The sequence below is a fragment of the Lynx canadensis genome, chromosome D2, assembly GCF_007474595.2.
Source record: "Lynx canadensis isolate LIC74 chromosome D2, mLynCan4.pri.v2, whole genome shotgun sequence".
In the NCBI taxonomy this organism is placed as follows: domain Eukaryota; kingdom Metazoa; phylum Chordata; class Mammalia; order Carnivora; family Felidae; genus Lynx; species Lynx canadensis.
Window position 1 is genome coordinate 33,028,443 of NC_044313.2, and position 23,288 is coordinate 33,051,730.

General features: G+C 35.4%; 1 protein-coding gene across 1 annotated transcript in view; it reads right to left on the bottom strand.

Moving 5' to 3' along the window:
• Nucleotides 1-844: 844 nt before the first annotated feature.
• HELLS (helicase, lymphoid specific) overlaps nt 845-23,288 on the bottom strand; it is a 37,879-nt gene continuing 15,435 nt past the window's right edge. Inside the window, exons 7-22 of the mRNA XM_032595205.1 lie at nt 22,662-22,703; nt 19,113-19,337; nt 18,569-18,751; nt 17,621-17,764; nt 14,627-14,823; nt 14,342-14,438; nt 12,629-12,790; nt 11,512-11,651; nt 11,287-11,425; nt 9,871-9,954; nt 9,670-9,789; nt 8,161-8,277; nt 7,689-7,848; nt 5,104-5,200; nt 4,949-5,025; nt 845-1,413 (exon numbers count right to left, since the gene is read on the bottom strand). Of these exons, the coding sequence (XP_032451096.1) occupies nt 1,319-1,413; nt 4,949-5,025; nt 5,104-5,200; nt 7,689-7,848; nt 8,161-8,277; nt 9,670-9,789; nt 9,871-9,954; nt 11,287-11,425; nt 11,512-11,651; nt 12,629-12,790; nt 14,342-14,438; nt 14,627-14,823; nt 17,621-17,764; nt 18,569-18,751; nt 19,113-19,337; nt 22,662-22,703 (2,079 nt within the window). The 3' untranslated portion in view covers nt 845-1,318. The remainder of the gene's footprint in view (nt 1,414-4,948; nt 5,026-5,103; nt 5,201-7,688; nt 7,849-8,160; nt 8,278-9,669; nt 9,790-9,870; nt 9,955-11,286; nt 11,426-11,511; nt 11,652-12,628; nt 12,791-14,341; nt 14,439-14,626; nt 14,824-17,620; nt 17,765-18,568; nt 18,752-19,112; nt 19,338-22,661; nt 22,704-23,288) is intronic.

The window sequence follows — 23,288 nt, forward strand, 5'->3', positions numbered from 1 at the left end:
TCACTGGAAAATGTAATCCTGTAACCTGTGCCTATATCCAAGTTAAATGCTCAAGTAACACCTTGAGACACCATTTATTGTCTGGTTGCCATTTGCGCGGCACTGTTGTCAAATTCCTGTCCTATTCTTGCACAATTTAGAACAGACTAGGGAAACTTAGTAGGACTACTAAACAACCAAGTTACAGGTATGATTAGCCAGCATGACTGACTGGTAAACATTCCCACTTAAAAAACACACCTGCTCTGTCGTCTGTTCATTTGAATATTCTCTCAGAACAATTTTCCTTCTAAGTCCTAGTTTGATTACTCTAAGGCAGAGATAATCTAATCTATATTGAATACAATAACATTTTCGCGAGAGACAAACAACCTACACAGAAATGTATGGTTCAGGGAGCATTCAGGACCTCTCTTCCTTACAATCTGACATATAAGCCCTAAATTGTTCCCATTTTGGCCTTTATATTCCTCTACTATATACTATGAATTTCATAGGAATTTCATTCCTACGTCTTGTTTTCTTCTCTCTGGTACGATTTACTCCTCCTACTATATATACATTTTCAAGGTCTTTGCTCTCGTTATATTCTTGTTTTGCACAATATATTACCACTTTCAACTTCTGGCTTTTTTGGTCAAGACCCTACAAGTTTCTCTGAGAGCCTTCTCTGCATTAACCAATGTCCAGTTGTAATCTTCATATGATGTATGTGTATAGTACTACTAATGAATAAAAATCAAGTCAACATAATAATACTGAGTCACAATGCCAGTCCAGACTTCTGCTATTACTTCACCTGAACCATTATTTTCCTGGGGGGTGGGGGGGTGGGAATCTGAGATCATCATATAACAAACATTTATTTGGTAATTTATTTTATAGAAATAGACTCTAAAACCAAACAATTTCTTATTTAAACACCAGAAAGCATAATCCCAATCATTCCCCCATCAAAAGCCTACTCCATAAATGAAGTACCCCAAACCCATGAACTGTACTCCTAAAAGGGGGGAAAGACTTTAAACTTCCACAGGAAGACTGTATAAATCTGGCAATGGTTAAGTACACATCAGCCTGTACCCAAGAATATTACCGAGCCCAAAAAATTAACGGAAAAATCTAAACTTACTATGAGTACTTCTTTGTTCTTAATAAGGCTCAGAAAATTACCATCTATTAATTATGCAATGGTACAAGTTTCATTATGTAAACTGATACAACCAAAAAAGTAAAGCGGATAATCTGGATTTTAAAACCAATACAGGTAAATCACTAGATGTAAACAAGAACTTTAAGGGCAGTCTTTAGTTCCAATTTAAAACAAACATTCAGGACTGGAATCCTCAGAATTTTCTAGTATCTTGAAAATCCCCATCTTCTCTTTAATCGGTCCTGAGGCATTCATTTGATCTAAGAGAAAAATACATAAATGTTTTTTATTTTTTTAAACAAGTATTTATTTTTTAAAAAGTATAAGAACCTAAAAAAGAATATTAAAATGTCCAATATGTTGTTATGAAGAGAGTCATCTGTCCAAAACCTAAAAAACCACAAAAATGTGAGCCACTTTATTCCTCAATCATTAATAGTCAATGTAACAAAAGCCAGAAAGTAAAATGTACTCTTAATATAATGAGAACTGGCCTCCAAGGAACAAATATCAGTTTGCTAAACAAAATCACTTCTGTTGAATTTAAGATATATTAAGTATAGGGAAACAGTGTGAATTACATTTTCAGAGATGTCTAAAAAATACCAAAAGCCTAATATTTGTTAGTTTAAAGGCTGGAAAGCATGATACCATGAAAATTTATCTTAATACACACCCCAGCTGATAACATGTGGTCTTTTACATTTTTGTCAATGATAGCTATGGAATGAAATCTCTACTGGTGTTGAGTGGCATTACTCTGATTTCTTAGGAAGCTAAAGCATCTTTAATATGGCCACTTTCCTGCCTACTCACGTTGTCCTTTTCTCGTTGACTTTTAGTTATCTATATGTGATAAACACTTCCTTATCTGTTAGGTGTTGCAAATATATTTCTGTGGTTTGTCTCTAATCTGTTTATAGTATCATCTGCTTTAAAAAATTTTTTTAATGTTTATTTTTGAGAGAGACAGAAAGAGAGAGATGGAGACCCAGAATCCAAAATAGGATCCAGGCTCGGGGTTGTCAGAACAGAGCCCGATGCGGGGCCCAAATCCACTAGCCATGAGATTGTGACCTGAGCTGAAGTCCGAAGCTTAATTGATTGAACCACCCAGGCACCCCAGTATCATCTGTTTTTATACAAGTCTTTAATGTAATTAAATCTATCAATCTATAAATAAACAAACATAAAAAAAATATTTTCCTGTCCTAAAGTCATACATGTATTTTCCTGTATTTTTAAAGTTTTGCTTTTAACATTTAGGTTCTGACCTGTTAATTTTTTTACAATTTGTTCTTGAGTGTGGTATGGTGTCCTAGCTGTTGATTAGAAATGTCCCGGGGCATGCTGATGCCCCAAAACTATAAAACTCTCAAAAGAAAACACCATGACCTTGGCTAGGCAAAGATTACTTACACATGACACCAAAACAGTAAGTGGTAACAAAAAAAGATAAACTGGACTTTATGAAAATTAAAAAGTTTTGCCCTTCAAAACACACTAATTAAGAAAGTGCAAGATAAGGGATGCCTGGCCAGCTCAGTTGGTAGAACATGCAACTAACTCTTGATTTCAGGACATGAGTCCGAGCCCTATTTTGGGTGTAGAGTTTAGTTGGGGGGGAAAAAAAAGAGCATCCAAGATAAGCTATAAACCGGGAGAAAATATTTGCAAAACAAATATCTGATAAAGGACTTGTATCTAGAATATATAAAGAATTCTTCCAACTCAATAACACAATTTTAAGAAGAGCTATTTGAAATGAAGCTGAAGATATCACGAGACTATATGCAGTGATGTGCTTGTAAATGTTCAACAATTGGCTTCCCGGATACCCTGCCCCATCAAAAGGCCCTGGATTTGTAGTTTTTCCCTATTTCCACAGTATTAACATATTCCTGCCTTCACCAATACCACACTACCAACATAACAGTGCTGAAGGTAGGGGTGGGAAAAGATGTGCAGTAGTATAGCTTTATACAGTATTTCCCCTACGCAGTTACAATACACATAATTGGGCATAGATTACCAGTAGGTTATGAAATAATTAGGGAATGATGAGTTTTAAATATATTTGTTTTCAAAATAATTTATGGTCACCAATGTAGACATCAACTCATTATTCTAAAAACTGAAAAACAGAAGAAGCAATTTATCCTGCTTCACCTATATAAACTATATCTCAGAATAACCAGAGTTGGTAGGGAAAAGTTCTTAATAGACTATTCTGGCTAATAAAGGAAAAACAAAACAAGAAAATCACCATTTTGCAATCCTTAAGGTAATAATTGTTCAAAACAATCATCAGTGGATACTAAAATCATCAGGCTTAATAAAAGACAGAAAACTTGATAAGATCAGCCTGAATGACCTGACCAATCTTAGCTTACTAAAAATAAGAAACCCAGAAAAGCACTTCCTGGTAGGATTTAAAATATGACAATAGCTATTTGGTCTCAGCTGGTGACATACCATCTAGACTAAGGAAGACCTGGAAACTTCAGGACCATGTGAACTGCGTCAGCAAACACCAGAAGTACCCAGGAGGCCAGGGTGATGCTGGTGGCATGACCACAGGATCCACTTCAACAAATATCACTGAAGTTACTTTGGGAAAGTTGGAATGAGGCATTACCACTTACAGAGGAACCAGAGCCTCTGCCCACCTATCAACCCTGATAAATGCTCCCCAAAACAAGACTGGAGCTGATTCTACCATTGATGAAATGAAATTGGGCTGCAAACATCCGGGAAAGAGAGAGTTCCCAAAACAATCTGTCATCATGAAGGCTAAACTCTTCAGCGGAAGAGTGGAGAAGGTTACGGAAGAGTGGAGAAGGTTACGGGTGTCTATGTGGGGGAGCCTGGTAGATTAAAACCAGGTGGAGGGAGCTCATTAAATGCTAACAGGTGCTTTTCTCAAAGAGAGAAGGAACAAAGTATTACAAAGTATTCATAAGAAACAGAACCTAGGGGCGCCTGGGTGGCTCAGTCTGTTGAGCAGCCGACTTTGGCTCAGGTCACGATCTCGCGGTCCGTGAGTTCCAGCCCCGCGTCGGGCTCTGTGCTGACAGCTCGGAGACTGGAGCCTGTTTCCGATTCTGTGTCTCCCTCTCTCTGACCCTCCCCCGTTCATGCTCTGTCTCTCTCTGTCTCAAAAATAAATAAACGTTAAAAAAAAATTAAAAAAAAAAAAAAAAAAGAAAAAGAAACAGAACCTAGATCTAATTAAGCCTATAGAGCTATTTACATAGCTATTTATCACTTTTCTGAAAATAAGTAGATTGAGGAACAAATCAACGAACACAAAATGGGTTAAAAAAATCAGCCAATTTCAAAATATAGGTCATTTTATAGGACAACCCACTTTTCCTCTATGACATGCAACAATGAAAGTGAGAAGGATGTTACAGAAGAGTCGTAACAAACAATGAAATTTGGATCCTGATTCAAACTGTAAAAAAGGATTTGAGACAACTGGGAAATCTGAATATGGCCTGGGTAGTAGATGATATCAAGGTTTTAGTGCCAATTCTCTTAAATGTAATGACATAGTGGCTACATTTAAAGACCTGCTCTTCCCAGTAAAAGATGCCTGAGTAAAATGCCTGGGTAAAATGTCATGATTTTAAGATTCTGTCAAAAGAGAATCAAAATGAAAAAAGACTAGTTAAATGTTGTGGACTATTGTGGCTGAATCAATTACATATAGGGGTACGTTAAGTATTACTATTCTCTCTTCTTACATGTCTGTTTCAGTTTCCAGTAAAAGAAAAATAAAAGGTTACTTGCCAATGAGATCACTTCGATCTAGCAACAACTCCAAATCTTTATCACTAATGACCTTCTCTCTTGATCCTTTTACTTCTCTATAAGAAAACAAAATATCCAAGTCCATATGATAAATCAAAACTATGAATTACATTTTTTAAATTAAAATATCTTACCTTTCATAATCTCTAGATTTTAATAATTCCATTAATTCCTTAGGGTCTAAGAAGTTCTTAGATTGATTTAATCCAGACTGACCACCTTTGAAATGATCTAGAAAAAAATTTTCAAGAAAATCAAAACATTGAAAATTGCCTTTAAAACCAAAATATACTACATTATAAACCAATCAGAATGGTGTATGTTAAAAAGTATAGGCAAAGTCAAGTGGTGATAAGGAGAAAAGTAATCACAGCTCTCATACTTTGCTAGTAGAAATGTAAAATGGTATGTCTGCTTGGAGAAAAAAATTCAGCAGGTTCCTGTAAGTAAACATGCACCCATCCAAAGACCAAGAACAAACAAATGCATGTGTCCATAAACACCTGTACAAGAACAGCTTATTCAGAAAAACCAAGATCTGAAAAACAACTTAAATGTCAACCAACAAAAGAATGGACAAACTATTAACTTCTAATATAACATAAATGAATCTCAAAATGTTCTGAAAAAAGTAGTAGCTACATACATACAAATGAATCCACATATGAAGTTAAAGGAAAAACTAATTTGTGTCACAAAAATCAGAACAATGGCTGCCTTCTGGTGAGGAACAAGAGAGCATGGAAAATGACTGGTGTAGGGGAAAATGGTTTTGGATGATGGAACTGTTTACCTTGACCTAGAGGATAGTTACACTGTGTGTATTCATTTATCAAAATTCATCAACCTGTACATTTAAGATCTGGTTATTTTACTGTATCCATATTATACCTCAATAAAACACTGACAGTATTTTAAAAATTCTTTTCAAATTGTTCTTTGAAATTAATTTCTCAAAATACTGAAAACAGACTTGGGAAAATAAAACTAGACAAATTTTACTGAATTTAAACTATATTCAATAAAGAAAATATATTTCATCATTCAAATTCCTAAAGCAGCACAGGTGAAAAAATTTTAATTTGCACAAAATCTTCTTAGAAAAGTTTTTTCCTCCAATGTAAATTCCAACTACAATCTGAATGTTCCATGAAGTCAAATTAAAGATTTCTAAAACCTAACCTCAATGTCAGATACACTGGAGGAAGTATTTGCAAGTAGAGAGCAAGAAGAAAAGTAGCATAAAATAAACTAATAGTGATTTTTGACATCATGTTCCCATTACTCTAGGCTTCACAACTTAACAGATGTTTTCAACTTTTGTGATGTAGCCATGAAGCCAATTTCTCCAAATAGATTTTCATACTGAATGAATAAAAGCAGAAACTTCTTCAAGGAATCTTAGGGAACAGAATGTAAAATGCCAATGCCTCACCTACTTCACTTCCCCTACTTCTCACAATCGAAAACACTGTATTTTAAAGAAGATTATATTTGAAACAATGAAAAGGACATTCTAGAGCCACATATTTTTTGAAATAGCAAGTTAAATCAAGTAAATAGTTTTTATAGCACTACTTCAATGTATCCTTAATATTCTAAAACAAATTTTTTTCAATGTTTATTTATTTTTGAGAGAGAGAGAGAATCAGAGACAGAGACAGAGCATGAGCAGGGGAGGGGTACAGAATCTGAAGCAGGCTCCAGGCTCTGAGCTGTCAGCACAGAGTTGAACACAGGGCTCAAACTCATGAACCATGAGATCATGACCTGAGCCGAAGTCAGATGCTCAACTAACTGAGCCACCCAGGCACCCCAATATTCTAATACTTAATATACTGAACTTCCAAGAAGAGGCTTGAAACTTTCTTAAAGCCTTTCGACAGGCAAATCTCTTATCAAGAATAAGCATTAACATCATGTCAGAGATTAGGATATGGCATTTTAAAAGTGTCCTGGATAGGGGTTTCCTTGCCCCTCTGCTCCTCATCTAGACACTAATGTTTTTCCTTTGCGTTTATGGTTACACCAATCTAGTTTAGGTCTTTACAGCTGCAAATTCCCCACTGCTTACTAAAATCCTAATCAAGCTGTACTTATTTATATATTTTTTTATTTTACAGAAAGAGCATGTGCACAGGTGGGTGGGGGAGAGGGGCAGTAGGAGAGACAGCCTAAACAGGCTCCACTCTCAGCGCAGAGCCTGACATGGGGCTTACTCCCATGGCCCTGGGATTATGACCTGAGCCGAAATCAAGAGTTGGAGGCTCCAATGACTGAGCCACGTAATCGCCCCCGTACTAATTTCTTTTATAAAGAAATCAGTGGGGCACCTGGCTGGCTCAGTCAGTGGAGCATGCAACTCTTGATCTTGGGGTTGTGAGTTCAAGTCCCACACTGGGTGTGAGATTACTTAAAAATAACATCTTTCAGGGGCGCCTGAGATGCTCAGTCAGTTAAGCGTCCAACTCCTGGTTTTGGCTCATGTCATGATCTCACAGTTTATGGGACTGAGCCTCGCATTGGGCTTTACGCTGACAGTGCTACTTGGGATTCTCTCTCTGCCCTTCACCTGCTCATGCTCTTTCTCGCTCTCAAAATAAATAAATACACTTAAAAAAAAAATCTTCAAAAATATAATAAGGAAAATATCAGTAACAAAATCCCACAACATACAACAGGCAACTGAAACAAAAAAGTACTACAAAGTATTATTTACTTTTGTGGATGATCAACTTTTCCAGTTTTCTTTTAGCAGCTGCTCTTTCCACAATTTTCTGATCAATAGTATTTGCTGTGACAAGACGATATACAACAACAGGCTTTGTCTGACCAATTCTATGACATCTATCCTGGGCCTGAAGATCAGATTGGGGATTCTTAGAGTAAAAAGAAAAATAACATTTAACAGTTGAATATTAAAGTTACTTAAACTTATAATATGTGGGTAAAGTCACATGCATGCATGATCCAATCAGAATCTTTTAAATAGTGTCTTAAACTCATTTTAGATCTCTAGAATGACTTCAATGATAAAACATGTTCAAGTCTTTACACATAGAGTACTTGATAATGATTTTTGTTTTAAAATGGGATACCTTTTCAAAATAAAATTGCAAAGCATACAATGAAAGATAAAAAAAAATTCAGAATGGAAATATAATCAGCATATTGCTATACTTTTGACTTACCCAATCACTATCATAAATGATAACTGTATCTGCTGCAGTCAAATTAATGCCCAGGCCACCAGCTCGTGTACTGACTAAGAAGATAAACACCTCTGGATCTGTGTTGAAGCTGTGCATCTAAAAGCAAAAAAGGGTACAGACCCAAGGAATTAAGAAATTATTATTGCCTGGAATATGGATATGGTGTTGCATGTGGAGCAACCATCTTATAACCATGTGTTTATAGCAAAGGCAGGGGGGGAAGGCAATGCCAAGGGATATAATAAGCCAGCATTCTCTAAACTAGGTATGAATTCTTCATTACCTACAGGATTTTTGATGTGGAGTAAAAAAAATAATGAAAACCCCAGAAGTCATTACAGTTGAAAAAGACAGGGCACCTGGGTGGCTCAGTTCGTTAAGTGTCTGACTTTGGCTTGGGTCATGATCTCACGGCTTGTGGGTTCGAGCCCCATGTCAGGCTGTGCACTGACAGCTCAGAGCCTGGATGGAGTCTGCTATGGATTCTGTGTCTCCCTCTCTCTCTGCCCCTCCCCTGCTCATGCTCTGTCACTCTTGCAAAAATAAACATTAAAAAAAATTTTTTTTAAAAAGCTGGAAAAGACTAATTTGCTGGAAAGAGGTAAAATTATCAAAGACTTCCTTCCCACAAAATAAATAATTGTAAGCATATCCACTGCCCAAATTAAGACAATAAACCAGGGACTTTAAGAAGCACTCTATCAATTTGATCTTCAGAGGAAACCATGGACACCAAGGCTCAGATGAGCTTCCCTGGCTTACTTCACATGTGAGGTTACAAATTGTTCCTGAGAGAGCACCTGGGTGTCTCCAGTCGGTTAAGCGTCTGACTTCGGCTCAGGTCATAATCTTGTGGTTCATGAGTTTGAGCCCTGCGTCAGGCTCTGTGCTGACAATTCTGAGCCTGGAGGCTGCTGCAGATTCTGTCTCCCTTTCTCTCTGCCCCACCCTCACTCATGTTCTCTCTCAAAAATAAACACTAAAAAATTAAAAAACAAAAATTAAAACACCCAGGTGCCCCTGTTATCTCAATATTCTTACAGTGGTGGTGAAGTAGGATATCATGAAGTAAAGGTGGACCAAAAGACACATAAATTTAAGAATCATTAAGACTTAGCGGTGTCTGGGTGGCTAAGTCAGTTAAGCATCCGACTTCGGCTCAGGTCGTAATCTCATGGTTCGTGGGTCGAGCCCGACATCGGACTCTGTGTTGGCAGCCCAGAGCCTGGAGTCTGCTTCAGATTCTGTGTCTCCCTCTCTCTGTGTCCCTCCCACGCTTGTGCTCTCTCTCTCTCAAAAGCAAACATTAAAAAAAAAAAAAAAAAAAAAAATCACTAAGACTTATTATAACTAAAAAATGCTTAGGTTTTTGATCCTGTTACAAGGTTTTCAGTCTATCAACTTGTGGGTCTACTCTGAACATTACTTTAGAAATCAAGATATGAATTACAAAAAGGAATTTGATACGTATGACATAAATAGTCTTACATTTTTTTCTCTCTCTGAATAAGACATGGATCCATCAAGCCTGCTGAAGTTGAAATTTCTAAAGTGGCAGTAATCCATCAAAATATCTAACATTCTTGTCATTTGTGAAAATAGCAGCACCTGAAATTTAAATATATCTTAGTATCTATTCTGATTAATGGGAAGTAATTAAATAACCAAAAATCCAATCAAAAGTACCACCTTGTGACCTCTGGATTTTAGTTCTGGCAGCATTCGATCCAAAATTAAGAATTTCCCAGAATTTGTTACCAACTCTTCGTCAATCTTAAAAGCAGACAAAGAGGGACAACAGAAAAAATAGTCACAATAATTATCAATAACTTTTGTCAAATAAAATCCAGATGAACAGTTCATTTTAATGACAAATAAGTCCCTATAAAACTAAAATTTTTAAAAATTGACCTTGTTATTTGATCTTTTTAAATAAGAGGATAGTTCTTTCTCAGGGAAAGACACACTCTAGAATTTAAAACCAATGATTTCACAAAAACAAAAATCAGTCTAAGTCCAACCTTGATCTATCCTCCCCACCCCTCTCCCAAAGGCTTTGTTTGTAATAACTGTTAAGTTTAAACCTACTACACATGTTGAAGTTTTTCCTTTATAAATGTACTTTCAATAAAATATGAATATTACTGTTAGAATTCTCAGTATAAATTAAACATAAGAGCTTATAAGCAACCTAAATATTGAAGAAAATTTTCACCTGGTGACTATTAATTTCCTCATCAGAGATTATCTTCTTCCTTACTTGAATGAAAAACTGTAAAGAAGTGGTTTGCAAATGGGGGCAATTTTGCCCTCCATCCCAGGGTATATTTGGCAATATCTAGAGACATTTTAGGTTATCACAACTGGGGAAAACATATTTGGTATCCAGTGACCAGAGACTAGGGATAATGTTAAATGGCATATAGTTCACAGGCCAGCACCTTGTAAAAAAGATCTGGCCCCAAATGTCAATATTGTCAGGGATAAGAAACTCTACTGTGTAAGCTAGTGTGAAATAGGGTTATTGAGGATTACTAAAAACAGATTTATTTTAATACTATGCCATTTTTCCATCAAGTGCCCAAGAAAGTAATTTCATTCACCTAATCTGAATGCCTGTAACTTAGTAAACTTTTTGGTTCTGTGACTATCTGTTGAGATGTAGGTAATGAGCAGCCAGAATGATTTTGACAAGCTAAATACTAACTAAAAGTAATACTGAAAAGGTGACAACTATCTCTAATAGATAGCAAGTAAAACACAAAGTGGAAATAAATGGTATTAATAGCAAAACAAAACAAAACAAAAATACACCAATAAAACAAAAACTATTTTCACTATCACTCTAAATTTAGGGTGATTCTTAGTGTTCAGATAAAATATGTAAATAGAAATATTTCGCTTACATGTAGAAAGTGACTATCATTCTAACACTCAAAAAGTTCTTTCAATTTTGGGGGAGATGATCTTCACTTACTGGAAGGATTACAATCTTTATATTTTAAGGATTATAATACTTAAGTAATAATCAAAAAAACAAAATGACACTTTCCTTCAATACAAAAAAGTTACAGAAATCAAAACAGTACATTAAATGGTACTGACCTTAAACTCTTGTGTGACCGGGTCTATTGGGTATTCAATCAAATACGGATGATTACAGCATTTACGAAGGAGCATCATTATATTCTGCAGCTTCAGATTAACTTCAGACTCTAGAGGGATATTCGTTTCCACAACAGCTCTACCAAAAACACATAATCCACGAATGTGAGAAATACAAAAAGTATCACAGTATAAAGGATACTTAAATTTATTTTAAACTCACACCTTTCTCGGTCTACTTCTGGCTGTATTTGACTGATCAATTTTTCCAATTCATTAGGGAAATCATCTATTTTGCTGTAATTTATTGACTTTCTGGAACGCCGTCTTGGTCGTCCAGTGGGACTTAGCTCAACTGTTTCTTTCTAAAAGTGAACAATTAAAAAGGAATATGTTTAAAAAGCTATACCCTTGAATTCTAAATACATACAAAGTGTGATAGAATACTTTTATGTACAAATGTTTTAAGACATATAGAAATAATAATTTTGTCTTTCATCATCAACTTTAGTGATTTCCAAAGGCATAAAATCAAGGATCCATAAACTTTCGCCAAGTGCAAATGTGGTCATATGAAGCCTAATTATTTTAATGTTTATGACAATATCTGAGAATTAGAGTAAATGCCTTCATATCTCCATGGAAAAAATTAAGGATAGGTAGAGCTGTTTTGAACTCATATGAAGGAATTTAATAACTTAGGGGCTCCACATATCTGCAATAGAGAGTATTTCTTTGGATTAGTATTAACACTGCAATGAAATTCCTCACAATAAGGAACAATATTAAATTCTGAATAGCTAAAAAGCCAGATCTTCCCTTTAATTATATAATAAAAATTGGGGAACAGTCTAATGCTTGTACAAAACAGAAATGTATAGACCCATAAATATTTTGAAAAGAAATACATAGGTCCATAGCGTATAGTAAAAAAAATCTGGACATTTAAACAAAATCTAAGGGTCTTTAACCTCCTATAAAGGGACTATGTGCTGTGTCTAGTTGGGAAATTCTTTTAGTATATTGTGTGCTTGATCAGATGTATTTCCAAGTCCATCACTCCACAGCATGACTAGGGTTAATCTGGGACAGGAATAAAAAATTTTAACAAGCATTCCAGATAATGATAAAGCAACTGATACGTGAATCATCACCTGAACTTCAGTAGGATCACAGAATTACTAGGAGACAACTTTTGCTACTGACCTTATGCCTTATACTCCAGTTAGAAATTCACCCTCTACAAGTCCTAAAAACAGGTGATAAGCTCCAAGGCTGAAATTAACCACAAAAATTTCAATGCCAACTGTCATTGACAGTTTAGTTCAAATCCACACTCTACCTCACTGCATCCAAACATGTTTGCAATTGTACGGTTCACAATGGCTGTGTAAAAGATCTCTTGTTTCTTTGAAAGCGGTGCATAAACAACTACTTCTCGCTTGGGAGGAACTTCAAGAGCAACATCAGATTTTAGTCTTCTCAGTAAAAAAGGTGTTAGAATCTAAAATTTAAACATGAATAAACATGTGAATATTAAGCATTTCCAAGTTTTCAAGGAATACTCTCTCCACAAACCTCTTTACCCTTCTTTCTCTTTTCTTCCTATATATATACTATCAAATCTTGAAAGGGGAGATAAAATATCTCCTTGAAATTTCCCCAAACCAGAACACATCCCAAACTCATGGTATTTATCCACAACATTCCAAAATTTAACTTTTTCAAAAACTCTTAATATTATCTTAAATATTTTAAAAAGTAGAAAGATGACATTTGTGCCTTTTAGAATTAAAGTGATAACCCACAACATTTACAGTGAGATTTTGGACTAGCATAAAACCAACACACCAACCAACCCAGAGATGTAAACATAAGAGTTTCCTTCTATAAGTTCTAAAATTTCAGGCTTGAAATTATTCTCATTCATCTTCCTACTGTGTGATGTCATGTGATTTTCACATTTATAAAACAACACAGAAGTAACAGGTAATTATATCATTATTAAATTGTTGAGAAGTCTTCAGAAGAATACATAAACTTGTTTAAATAATTTTGTATCCTTTATAGCCTTATCTTGAAATACACATTGATAACTCATTTACATAAAGAAAGTTCATTTTAGGGCTCTGTAGTTGAATATTCCATAGGTACAGAGTCAAATACAAGAAAGGCTTTAAAAGAGAGAATATTACTACCAGTTTAAGAAAAAAGTATCTGTAAATAAGCTGCTCAGAAACACATATACCAATTGCCAAGAAAAAAAAATACAAATGATCTGGTAGGGAAAGTATGATTTGGGATTTTATTGTTACTTTCAATTTTTGTACTGTTTCACATTTTTATCATGAATATGTATAAACTTTAAAACAAAAAAATTACCATGGATTTTGAATAAAATTGTCAATGCACAACTGAAAAGCTTTTTTGGGCTCTCATATGGAAATGACCAGGAGGCCTTTGACAGATTAATGTGTCTAAAGGAAACATAGGTAGGATTGGTGGAAACCACAGAAAACAGCAAAAAAACATTCATAAAAAACATTCATAAAAATCACCCACTTTCATTTTTTTGGCTGACAAATATATCAGCAACCATAGGGGTAAAAAGGAATATACATGAGTAGGGCAAACTTTTCACTTGAGTTCTGCTGTAAAGCCATGTGACATCATGGGGCGACTGGGTGGCTCAGTCAGTTGAGCATCCGACTTCGGCTCAGGTCACGATCTCACGGTTCGTGAGTTCGAGCCCCGCGTCGGGCTCTGGGCTGATGGCTCAGAGCCTGGAGCCTGCTTCCGATTCTGTGTCTCCCTCTCTCTGCCCCTCCCCCATTCGTGCTCTGTCTCTGTCTCAAAAATAAATAAACATTAAAAAAATAAAAATAAAAAAAAAAAAGCCATGTGACATCTGGGGGTGAGGGAAGAGAAAGGGAGTTGTTAAATTTGAGGGGTCTTCATTTTTCCAAATCTACTACAAAGGGTTGAACAGGTAATCTGTGGGGTTCCTTTTTTATTCCTAGTAGTCCATAGTAAGCATAATAAGACAAAGTCACACCTGGTGCAGCATATGCAATACATTCTGTTCTCGTTCTTTAGCAATAATATCTTCAGCAGTTTCTGAAAGACTAGTGATATCAAACCAAGATTCAAAGCTGTAAGAGAAAAAAGTGATTACAAGTTAACCTATTACATAAATCAATTGTATTAACATAATTATCACAAAGAACTTGCCAAAAAGCTATCATTTTATTCCAACTACTTAGAAGAAAGGAATTTTAACTAAGAGCACATATTTGAAAAGACTAGAAAAATAAAGTAGTTCAATAACTGGCTTACCTACCTTTTCAAGTCATCGAATACATCTGGCAACAAAAAGTTCAGTAATGACCAAAGTTCTGATAAATTGTTTTGCAAGGGAGTACCAGTCAAAAGAAGTTTGTTATCTGCATTAAATCGTTTTAACTCCCTGATCAGACGGCATTTCATGTTTTTAATCCTGTGTCCTTCATCTACTATTAAGTATTTCCAATAGCAGTGCTAGAAAAGGAATTTAGGGAAAAACTTTATAATTATGATCTCACAATTTTTCCTACAAACAATTCTAAAAATAAAACCTCCTTATTAGGGATGGATGTTCAATCTTAACCAATGGCATTTCTGTATCTACTGAGGTGACCATGTTTTCCTTCGAGCTACTGAAAGGGTAAGTAAATTTCCTAAAACGGGTATATACTTGTGTTTCTAAAATAGACCTCACTTGGCTATGAACTAATAATTAAAGTCCACCTGCTATTATGTATTTAAAATTTCTCTATTCACATTCTTTAGGCAAAGCAATCTGTGGTTTCCCTGTGTAATACTTTGTCAGGTTGATTAGTATTAAACTAGATTCCTAAAAAAGAACTAAAAGCTTTTATTAGTTCCATATGCTCTGAAACATTAAATATCATTATAATTTTCATTCTTGAGGCATACATCTGAAACTGACACTTATTTAATGTTATGGTGTTCTCGAGTTTTTACATAATTATTGGTTTATTTAAGTTTTTCTTTCTTCTGGAGTCAGTTTTAGTAATTTGTATCTTCACAGAAAGCCATCCATCTACTTTCATTAAGTTGTCATAAAAATTGTTTTAATTTCTCATTTTAAAAAACCTTGTAGGGGCATCTGGGTGGCTCAGTCAGGTTAAGCATTGGACTCTTTGATTTCAGCTCAGGTCATGATCTCAGGGTAGTGAGACTGGGCCCCTCATCAAGACTCTGCACTGGGCATGGAGACTGCTTCTTAATTCTCTCTCTCTCTCCCCCCTCTGCCCCTCTCCTTGGCTCCCTCTGTCAAATAACAAAAATTGACCATTAAAAAAAAAAAAGCCAAAACAACACCCAAATTTTTTATTTCAAGCATTATAATCTCAAAGGAGAAAAAAAAAAAACCCTTGTAAAAAAAGCAAAACCAACAAAACCAAAAAATCTTACTCTCATTTTTATTATCTTTCTCTTTTATGTTGATTGGCAAACTTAAAGCTCATCTATTTTATTGCTTAAAAATACAGAAACATGGAATATTTCCGGGAAATATAAATACCAACTTGTCAAATTTAAGTATCCTTGGATAACAGGATTGGCAGATTGGGGGAAGAGGATGAAATGGGGCATTTTTGCATTTCACTTCAATACATTCAAAGCAGAATAAAAATTTTTTTCAAATAACATTACGACTTTAAGAAAAACAAATTGGGACTTCTTTTGCTGGTAACATGACAAACCAGATAACCTGAATAATCTCTGTCAGACATCTGTCTTAAAAAACCCAAACATAAATAAATGAATATGCACAACAATCAGAAAACCCAATGCAACAGAAATGAGGGTTCTGAAAAATGAATTAAGTGAACAGATACTTCTGTTGCCACTCAGCAATAGGAGCCCTGCACCCCCAAAGCTAAGATCCTTAAAATAATTTTAAGTTCAGTGAAAGAAAATTACAAAATTCTAGCCACTAGTGAATGGACTTGACAAGAAAGCTTATCTGTTTCAATATGGGTGGGATAGGGAGATCAAAATAATTAGAAAGGTCTTCACGTTATATTATTTAGTAGGAAACTGAAGTTTCAAGAAACAATGTATAGTACAACCCTATATATAAATTATATTTATATGCTAAGAAAAATATTTATATAGCAGTAGCATTCTCAGAATTAAAATTGTTTTTGGGGTGCTCACATGGCTCAAATGGCTAAGCATCCAATTATTGATTTTGGTTCAGGTAATGATCTCACAATCCGTGGGTTCAAGCCCTACGTCACGCTCTGTGCAGACAGTGCAAAGTCTGCTTAGGATTCTCTCTCTCTCTGTTCCTCCCTGCTTGTGCTCTCAAAATAAATAAATAAGCTTAAAAAAAATAATAATTAAAATTGCTTTTAAGTCTGCATGCTTTTTTCTACAAGCAGTATTATTTTACTGTGAAGAAGTAACATAACTGCAATTCATATTCCAAATTTCCACTAGCACACAAGTCATTTTTTTTTTTAATGTTTATTTTTGAGAGAGAGAGAGAGAGAGAGAGAGAGACAGTGAGTGAGCATGAGTGGGAGAGGGGCAGAGAGAGAGAGGGAGACACAGAATCCGAAGCAGGCTCCAGGCTCTAAGCTGTCAGCCCAGAGCCCAAAGCGGGGCTTGAACCCACAAATCATGAGATCATGACCTAAGCCGAAGTCAAAAGCTCAACCGGCTGAGCCACCCAGGCGTCCCACATAAAATCTGATCCATCAAAAAGAGAAAGGAAAAACAAAGTAGTAAAGAACTATGTGAAATAGGTGAAACAGTGATAAAGTATTTCAAATACCAAACAATGAACTGATGCTAGAGGCAATGAGCAAAAGTTAATATTCCAATTGTATTAAAACTTGGGCACTAATTGGTAATGTTATGCCATATATCCAGAAGACAGTCTAAAATTAACTTGTCTTCATATATTGTATTCTTATTTAATTAAAATTAAATGGATAAGTACTATATACTTAAACCACATGTCAGACATGTCTGTAATACATTCACAGATTAGGTATGTCTACTTGATTCTAACACACTAAGATGATATCATGGCTAAAGGCAAGGTACTATAGGCCTTAATTTTCTTGTTAGAAGACTACAACCTTCAGCTCAATCTTTCTGTTAATATAAACCTCTAGTTTCTAAAACTAGAAACTGTAAAACACAATCTGACTTCCATTAGGAAAAAAAAATTAAATGCTACTGGATGATAAGAAAGTGTCATGAACTAAGAAAAATATGGTTTATAAGTTACAAAGAATTCAATGTAAACAAATCATACCTGTAATGCATTTCGGTCTCTCATGGCTATTTCAAATGAAGTAATTACCACAGGATGAATCTGCAGTGTCCCTTTCCGCTTGTGAATATTCTTTACTAATTTTCGACGTTCCTGCTGGGTTCCATGATATAACATAGTAGGAATCTAGAAGATTTTACATTGGAACAAAATATAAGTATCAACAATTTGGAAAACATAATATTAATCATTTAGGAGAGAAAAAAAGACAATTTAATTTAATCTTAGCTCTATTTCTCTATACCAAATGAGTCAATCACCTCTACTAAATTATTTTATTACTATAAGGGAATAAGGAAAAGTCATAAAAACAAATTAAGTTTAAAGCAAGGATATAGCTAAGATGACACACATATATGGAAGGTAATCACAGTAAGAGAAATAAATTCTACCTAGGTCAGACTTAGGTGAATCAAATTTCCCAGTACACTCAAAATCATCCAAGCCAACCCCCTGTTGGGTTCCATGTTGGTAGCACAGAGCCTGCTTGGGATTCTCTCCCTCCTTCTCTCTCTGCCCTTCCCCTGCTCGTGCTCTCTTGCTTGTTCTCTCTCTAAATAAACATTTAGAATTATTTTTGGCAAATATCCAAAATTATTAATACCTACTCTTTTCCATATACACTAAAAGTAGATTTTGCAGACATTTGAAAAATAACTTAAATAAGAGTGTGTGGCTGGCTCAGCCCGAGGAGTGTGCGACTCTTGATCTCAGGGTCATGAGTTTGAGCCCCAAGTTGGGTGTATAGATTAAATAAACTTAAAAACGAAACAAACAAAAAACCCCACACAAAACCTCAAATAAGATGTAGTGTTTATGTAGTGCAGAAATCAACATAATTATAGTAACAGTTCTACAATTTAATTCAGGCAACAAAACAATAGAAATATTTGCAATGAAATGTATTCAACAAAAGGAAACATATCTTACGTCTGGTGTAAATCTTTGGAATTCAGCCATCCAGTTAGGAAGTGTAGACAAAGGTCCACAGACAAGAAAAGGTCCAGGTACTCCTCTCTGAATCATCAGTGCAATTGTAGCAATACACTGAACTGTCTTTCCCAATCCCATTTCATCTGCTAAAATGCCATTTATTCCATTTTCCCAAAGCATCTGGACAAAATAACACACACTGTATTTAAGTTGATATAAACACCTATTGAATTAGCAATAGTTTATTCTTTTTACCCAAAAATAATTCTGATGAGACTGACACGTTCACGGTTAATAACACTTGTGAGAAGTCAGTTATCAAAGCCATAAAAGTGTTGGCAGTCTTGAATAAGACACCAAAAATTTAGTCTTGATGGATGGATGGATAAATAAATTAGAAAATAAGTATTTACACACAAATGTTCATTTCATATTTAATAATGAAACTTGGAAGGAACAACTGAAGTTGTGTTACAGCACATTAACAGGTTATTATATAGAAATGAACCAGTATCTTGTATTAAAACTGAGAATTCATTACCCTAAGCCATTCCATGCCTTCCACTTGGTACCACCGCATCACTCCTCCCGTGAAGTGTTTTGGTTGTTGAAAGGGTACGGGTTGTCCATTACATTTCCGAACTGGGTCAAAAAAGAATTTAGTATTCTGCCTAACCGTTTCAGACAATCTATTTTTAATCATACTATTTGAATCTTTGTTTTTCTGAAGGTCTTCTACACAGACATTAGAAGAGGAGGTTTCATTCTGTAAAGAAAAAACTTTATTAGGAGTTTGGTATATAATGCTACTACCCTCTATCAGAAAACTGAATAAATTTGGAGGGCCTAGGTGGCTCGGTCAGTTGAGTATCTGCTTCTTGATTTTGGCTCAGATCATGATCTTGCGGTTTGTATTGAGTTTGAGACCCCTGTTGGGTTCCATGTTGGTACCACAGAGCCTGCTCGGGATTCTCTCCCTCCCTTTCTCTCTGCCCTTCCCCCGCTCCTGCTCTCTCGCTTGTTCTCTCTAAATAAACATTAAAAAAACTAATCAAAATTTACCCAGTCCCATAATCATTAAGTATGGAGAATTAAAACCATTTGTTAATAAAACCCTAGAGATGCTACTTCCATTCTCCCATAAATGCAAAGCCACTGGAGAAAAAACAACTTCTGAAAATAACTCTTACAGATTATAGGCACACACTACTGAAATGACCTTTACAAATTACACCTCCCAAACCTCTAAAATGAACTACTCAAAAATTTATTAAACTATTTTCTTCATAATTTCTTTCACTTTCTAAAGCAAAGATAATGGATAATGTCTGTAAAAAATAGGAAAGAAAAAAAATTTCTTATCAAGGAAACATTTACTTCCATCCAAATACTTTCACTGCAGAAAAAGGGGCAAAGTTTAAGAACTCACTACATCACGCCTAAGAGTATCAATTCATCTGTAATGACACTCATTACCAACTTATGACTAATGACAGACTTTACTGGTTACCAATGTCCACAACTCTATTTTAAGAATAGGAAAACGAGGGGCACCTCAGTGGCTCAGCTGGTTAAGTGGCTGGCTCTTGATTTCAGCTCAGGTCATGATCACAGTGTTTACGTGGGATTGAGCCCCACATAGGGCCCTGTGCTGACAATGCAGAGCCTGCTTGGGATTCTCTCTCTCCTCTGTTCCTCCCCCTTCTCTCTCTCAATAAAAATATTTAATAAAAAAGAATGTGAAAAGGATGACTGAGTCAATTCAAATGAAAAAAGTCTTATAAATGAGAACTCATAAATAATGCCACAACTGGATATTCAGCTAGAAAATTACAAACTGAGTTTCACTATTCCATATGTAAAACTGATTTGCGATAAACATCACAATCAAATATCAAAACATCAAAACCAGAACCATCAAGCTTTTAGAAGTAAACAGAATTATCTTGTGACAGGCAAAAATTTCTTATATAAGACAAATAAATCACTAACCATCAAAAAGGAAAGTGATAAACTGAGCTACTCCAAAACTTAAAAGTTCTGTTTACTAAAAGATATCATTAAGAAAATGAGTAAACAAGCCATAGACTGAAAGACACAGTGTACAAATCTGACAAAGAATTTATACCTTATTATATAAACAACTCATGTATCAAGAAAAAAAGCAAATAACCCAACAAATGGGCAAAAGCTATGGGCAGAAACTTTATAAAACATACAGCCATTAAGAACATGGAAATACCCATTAAGTAATTAAGAAAATGCAAAATAAAACCAGAATATTCATTTCACATTCAAGAAAATAGCTAAAATTAAAAGACTAATATGAATTGCTGGCAATAGCATGGACAGATACTTTTATACATTGCTGGTGAGAGTAAAATGATGCTCATTCCAGGAAAGGATCTGTATTTTCTTATAAAGTTTAACACACATTTACAATATGACCCAGCAATTCCATTCCAGGTATTTACCCTAGAATATGAAAACATGTCCAAACAAAGACTTGTACATAAATTATCATGGCAGCCTTACTCATAAGTCACAAACTGGAAATAGTTCAAATGCCCACCAAGAGAACGGATAAAGAAATTTTAATATTCCATTCAATGGAATGCTACTCAGCAATAAAAAAAAACTTCAACTAGTAATAAACTCAACAATACAAGTGAATATCAACTAGCTGAGTAAAAGTAGGAAATAAAAGGCTATGTATTTAGATTTTATTTGTATGGAAACTAACCCATGATAAAGGTTAAAAAAAAAAATCAGGCAGATTTAAAAAAAATGTTCATTTATTTATTTTGAGAAAGAGAGAACACCAGTGAGGGAGGGGCAGAGAGGAGAGACAGAATCCCAAGCAGGCTCTGAGTTATTAGCATGGAGCCCGATGTGGGGCTCAATCCCACGACATGGAGATCATGACCTGAGCTGAAATGTAAAGTTGGAAGCTTACCAACTGAGCCACACAGGCACTCCAAAATTCAGGCAGATTTTTGACAGAAGTCAAAAAGCAGTTGCCTCTAAGTCTGGGGGTGGAGAAATGACTGGCAAGGGATACAAGGATCCTTCTTTCACGTGGAAAGATTCTAGAGCTTGATTTGGATGGTGGTTACCCAGATGTAAGTATTTGTCAAAATTCATCAGATTGAACATGACAGCAGTATCCTTATTTATCATATATTATAAAATGAGGCCAAAACTCCATAGTACATCAGACAAGATTTGATTGAACCCTTATCTTTAAAAATGCAACTAAGGGGTGTGTGGGTGGCTCAGTTAAGTGTCCGACTTTGGCTGAGTTGATGATCTCATGGTTCGAAGTTCGGGTCCTGCATAGGGCTGTCTGCTCTCAGCACAGAGCCTGCTTGGCATTCTCAGCAACCCTTGCTCCCCGCCCTGCCACACCCCTCCTCCACTCACATTTTCTCTCTTTTTCCCCAAAAAATAATACATTCCTGAAACCATTATTACACTAGGTTAACTAACTTGGATTTAAGTAAAATTAAAACATAAAAAAGCACAACTAGTATAAAAAATATGCTAAATCATATTTACATTTAACATTAAGTTGTAATTGTATCATAAACTAATCCTTATGCTGAACAAAGCATAAAAAAATGCACTTAAAAGATGTAAATTTGGTCAAAATTATGGTGGCCAAACAGAATAGCTCTCACTTATAATCATGTCATCAATTTTCCCAAGAACCTATTAATCTTTGATAGGTAAGTTAATTTTTATATCCCTCGGTGAACATTTTTTCATGTTAGAATTGTTTTTGCTTCCCTAAGAAATCTTGTAATGGAAGGTACCTGGATAGTGAATACTCAGGTAACAAGGAACCTCTCTACATAAAACAGGGGGTGGGGTAAGAATCAAACCTTCCCCAAAAGAACCAAAGACAATCTTTAAGGTCAGAAACAAGATTAAGACATCTCTCACAGCTTCTACAAGCTGTGAAATATATACACATGGAATGCACATATCCATATGGTTATAGGCACTTGCATCATTATTGAACTCCCAAGGACCCATAAACTATTACTTACATGGCTCCTAAATTTAGTATATCTCATAAATCTCTTACCTCATTCTCCTTTTTATTTTTTTTAGCCACAGACAAAATTTCCTAGAACATTAGAAAACAAAAATAAAGTAACAATGCATGTGGTTCATTCATTTATTTATTCAACATTTATTCTGTTCTGACTTCATGCCAGGAAATGGGGATAAGGCTCTCAAGCTAATTAAAGTACAGAGGACTCAAACTGGTGGACCTCAGGCAAAATTAAACCTATAGTGTCTCATAAAACTCTTCGCCTTAGTTAGCAACTCTTAAAAATTGGGGTATTTCCTCTTAAATTTTCAAGGTTTTTTGGTTTGTGTTTTTTTTTTTTTTTCAACGTTTATTTATTTTTGGGACAGAGAGAGACAGAGCATGAACGGGGGAGGGGCAGAGAGAGAGGGAGACACAGAATCAGAAACAGGCTCCAGGCTCTGAGCCATCAGCCCAGAGCCCGACGCGGGGCTCGAACTCCCGGACCGCGAGATCGTGACCTGGCTGAAGTCGGACGCTTAACCGACTGCGCCACCCAGGCGCCCCTTGGTTTGTGTTTTAAATACAAGTTTATCTGAAGAGACTTTGGTCCAAATGCATACATGTCAATAATTCTCTAGTACAGGGGTTGGCAAACTACAGCCTGTGGACAAACTC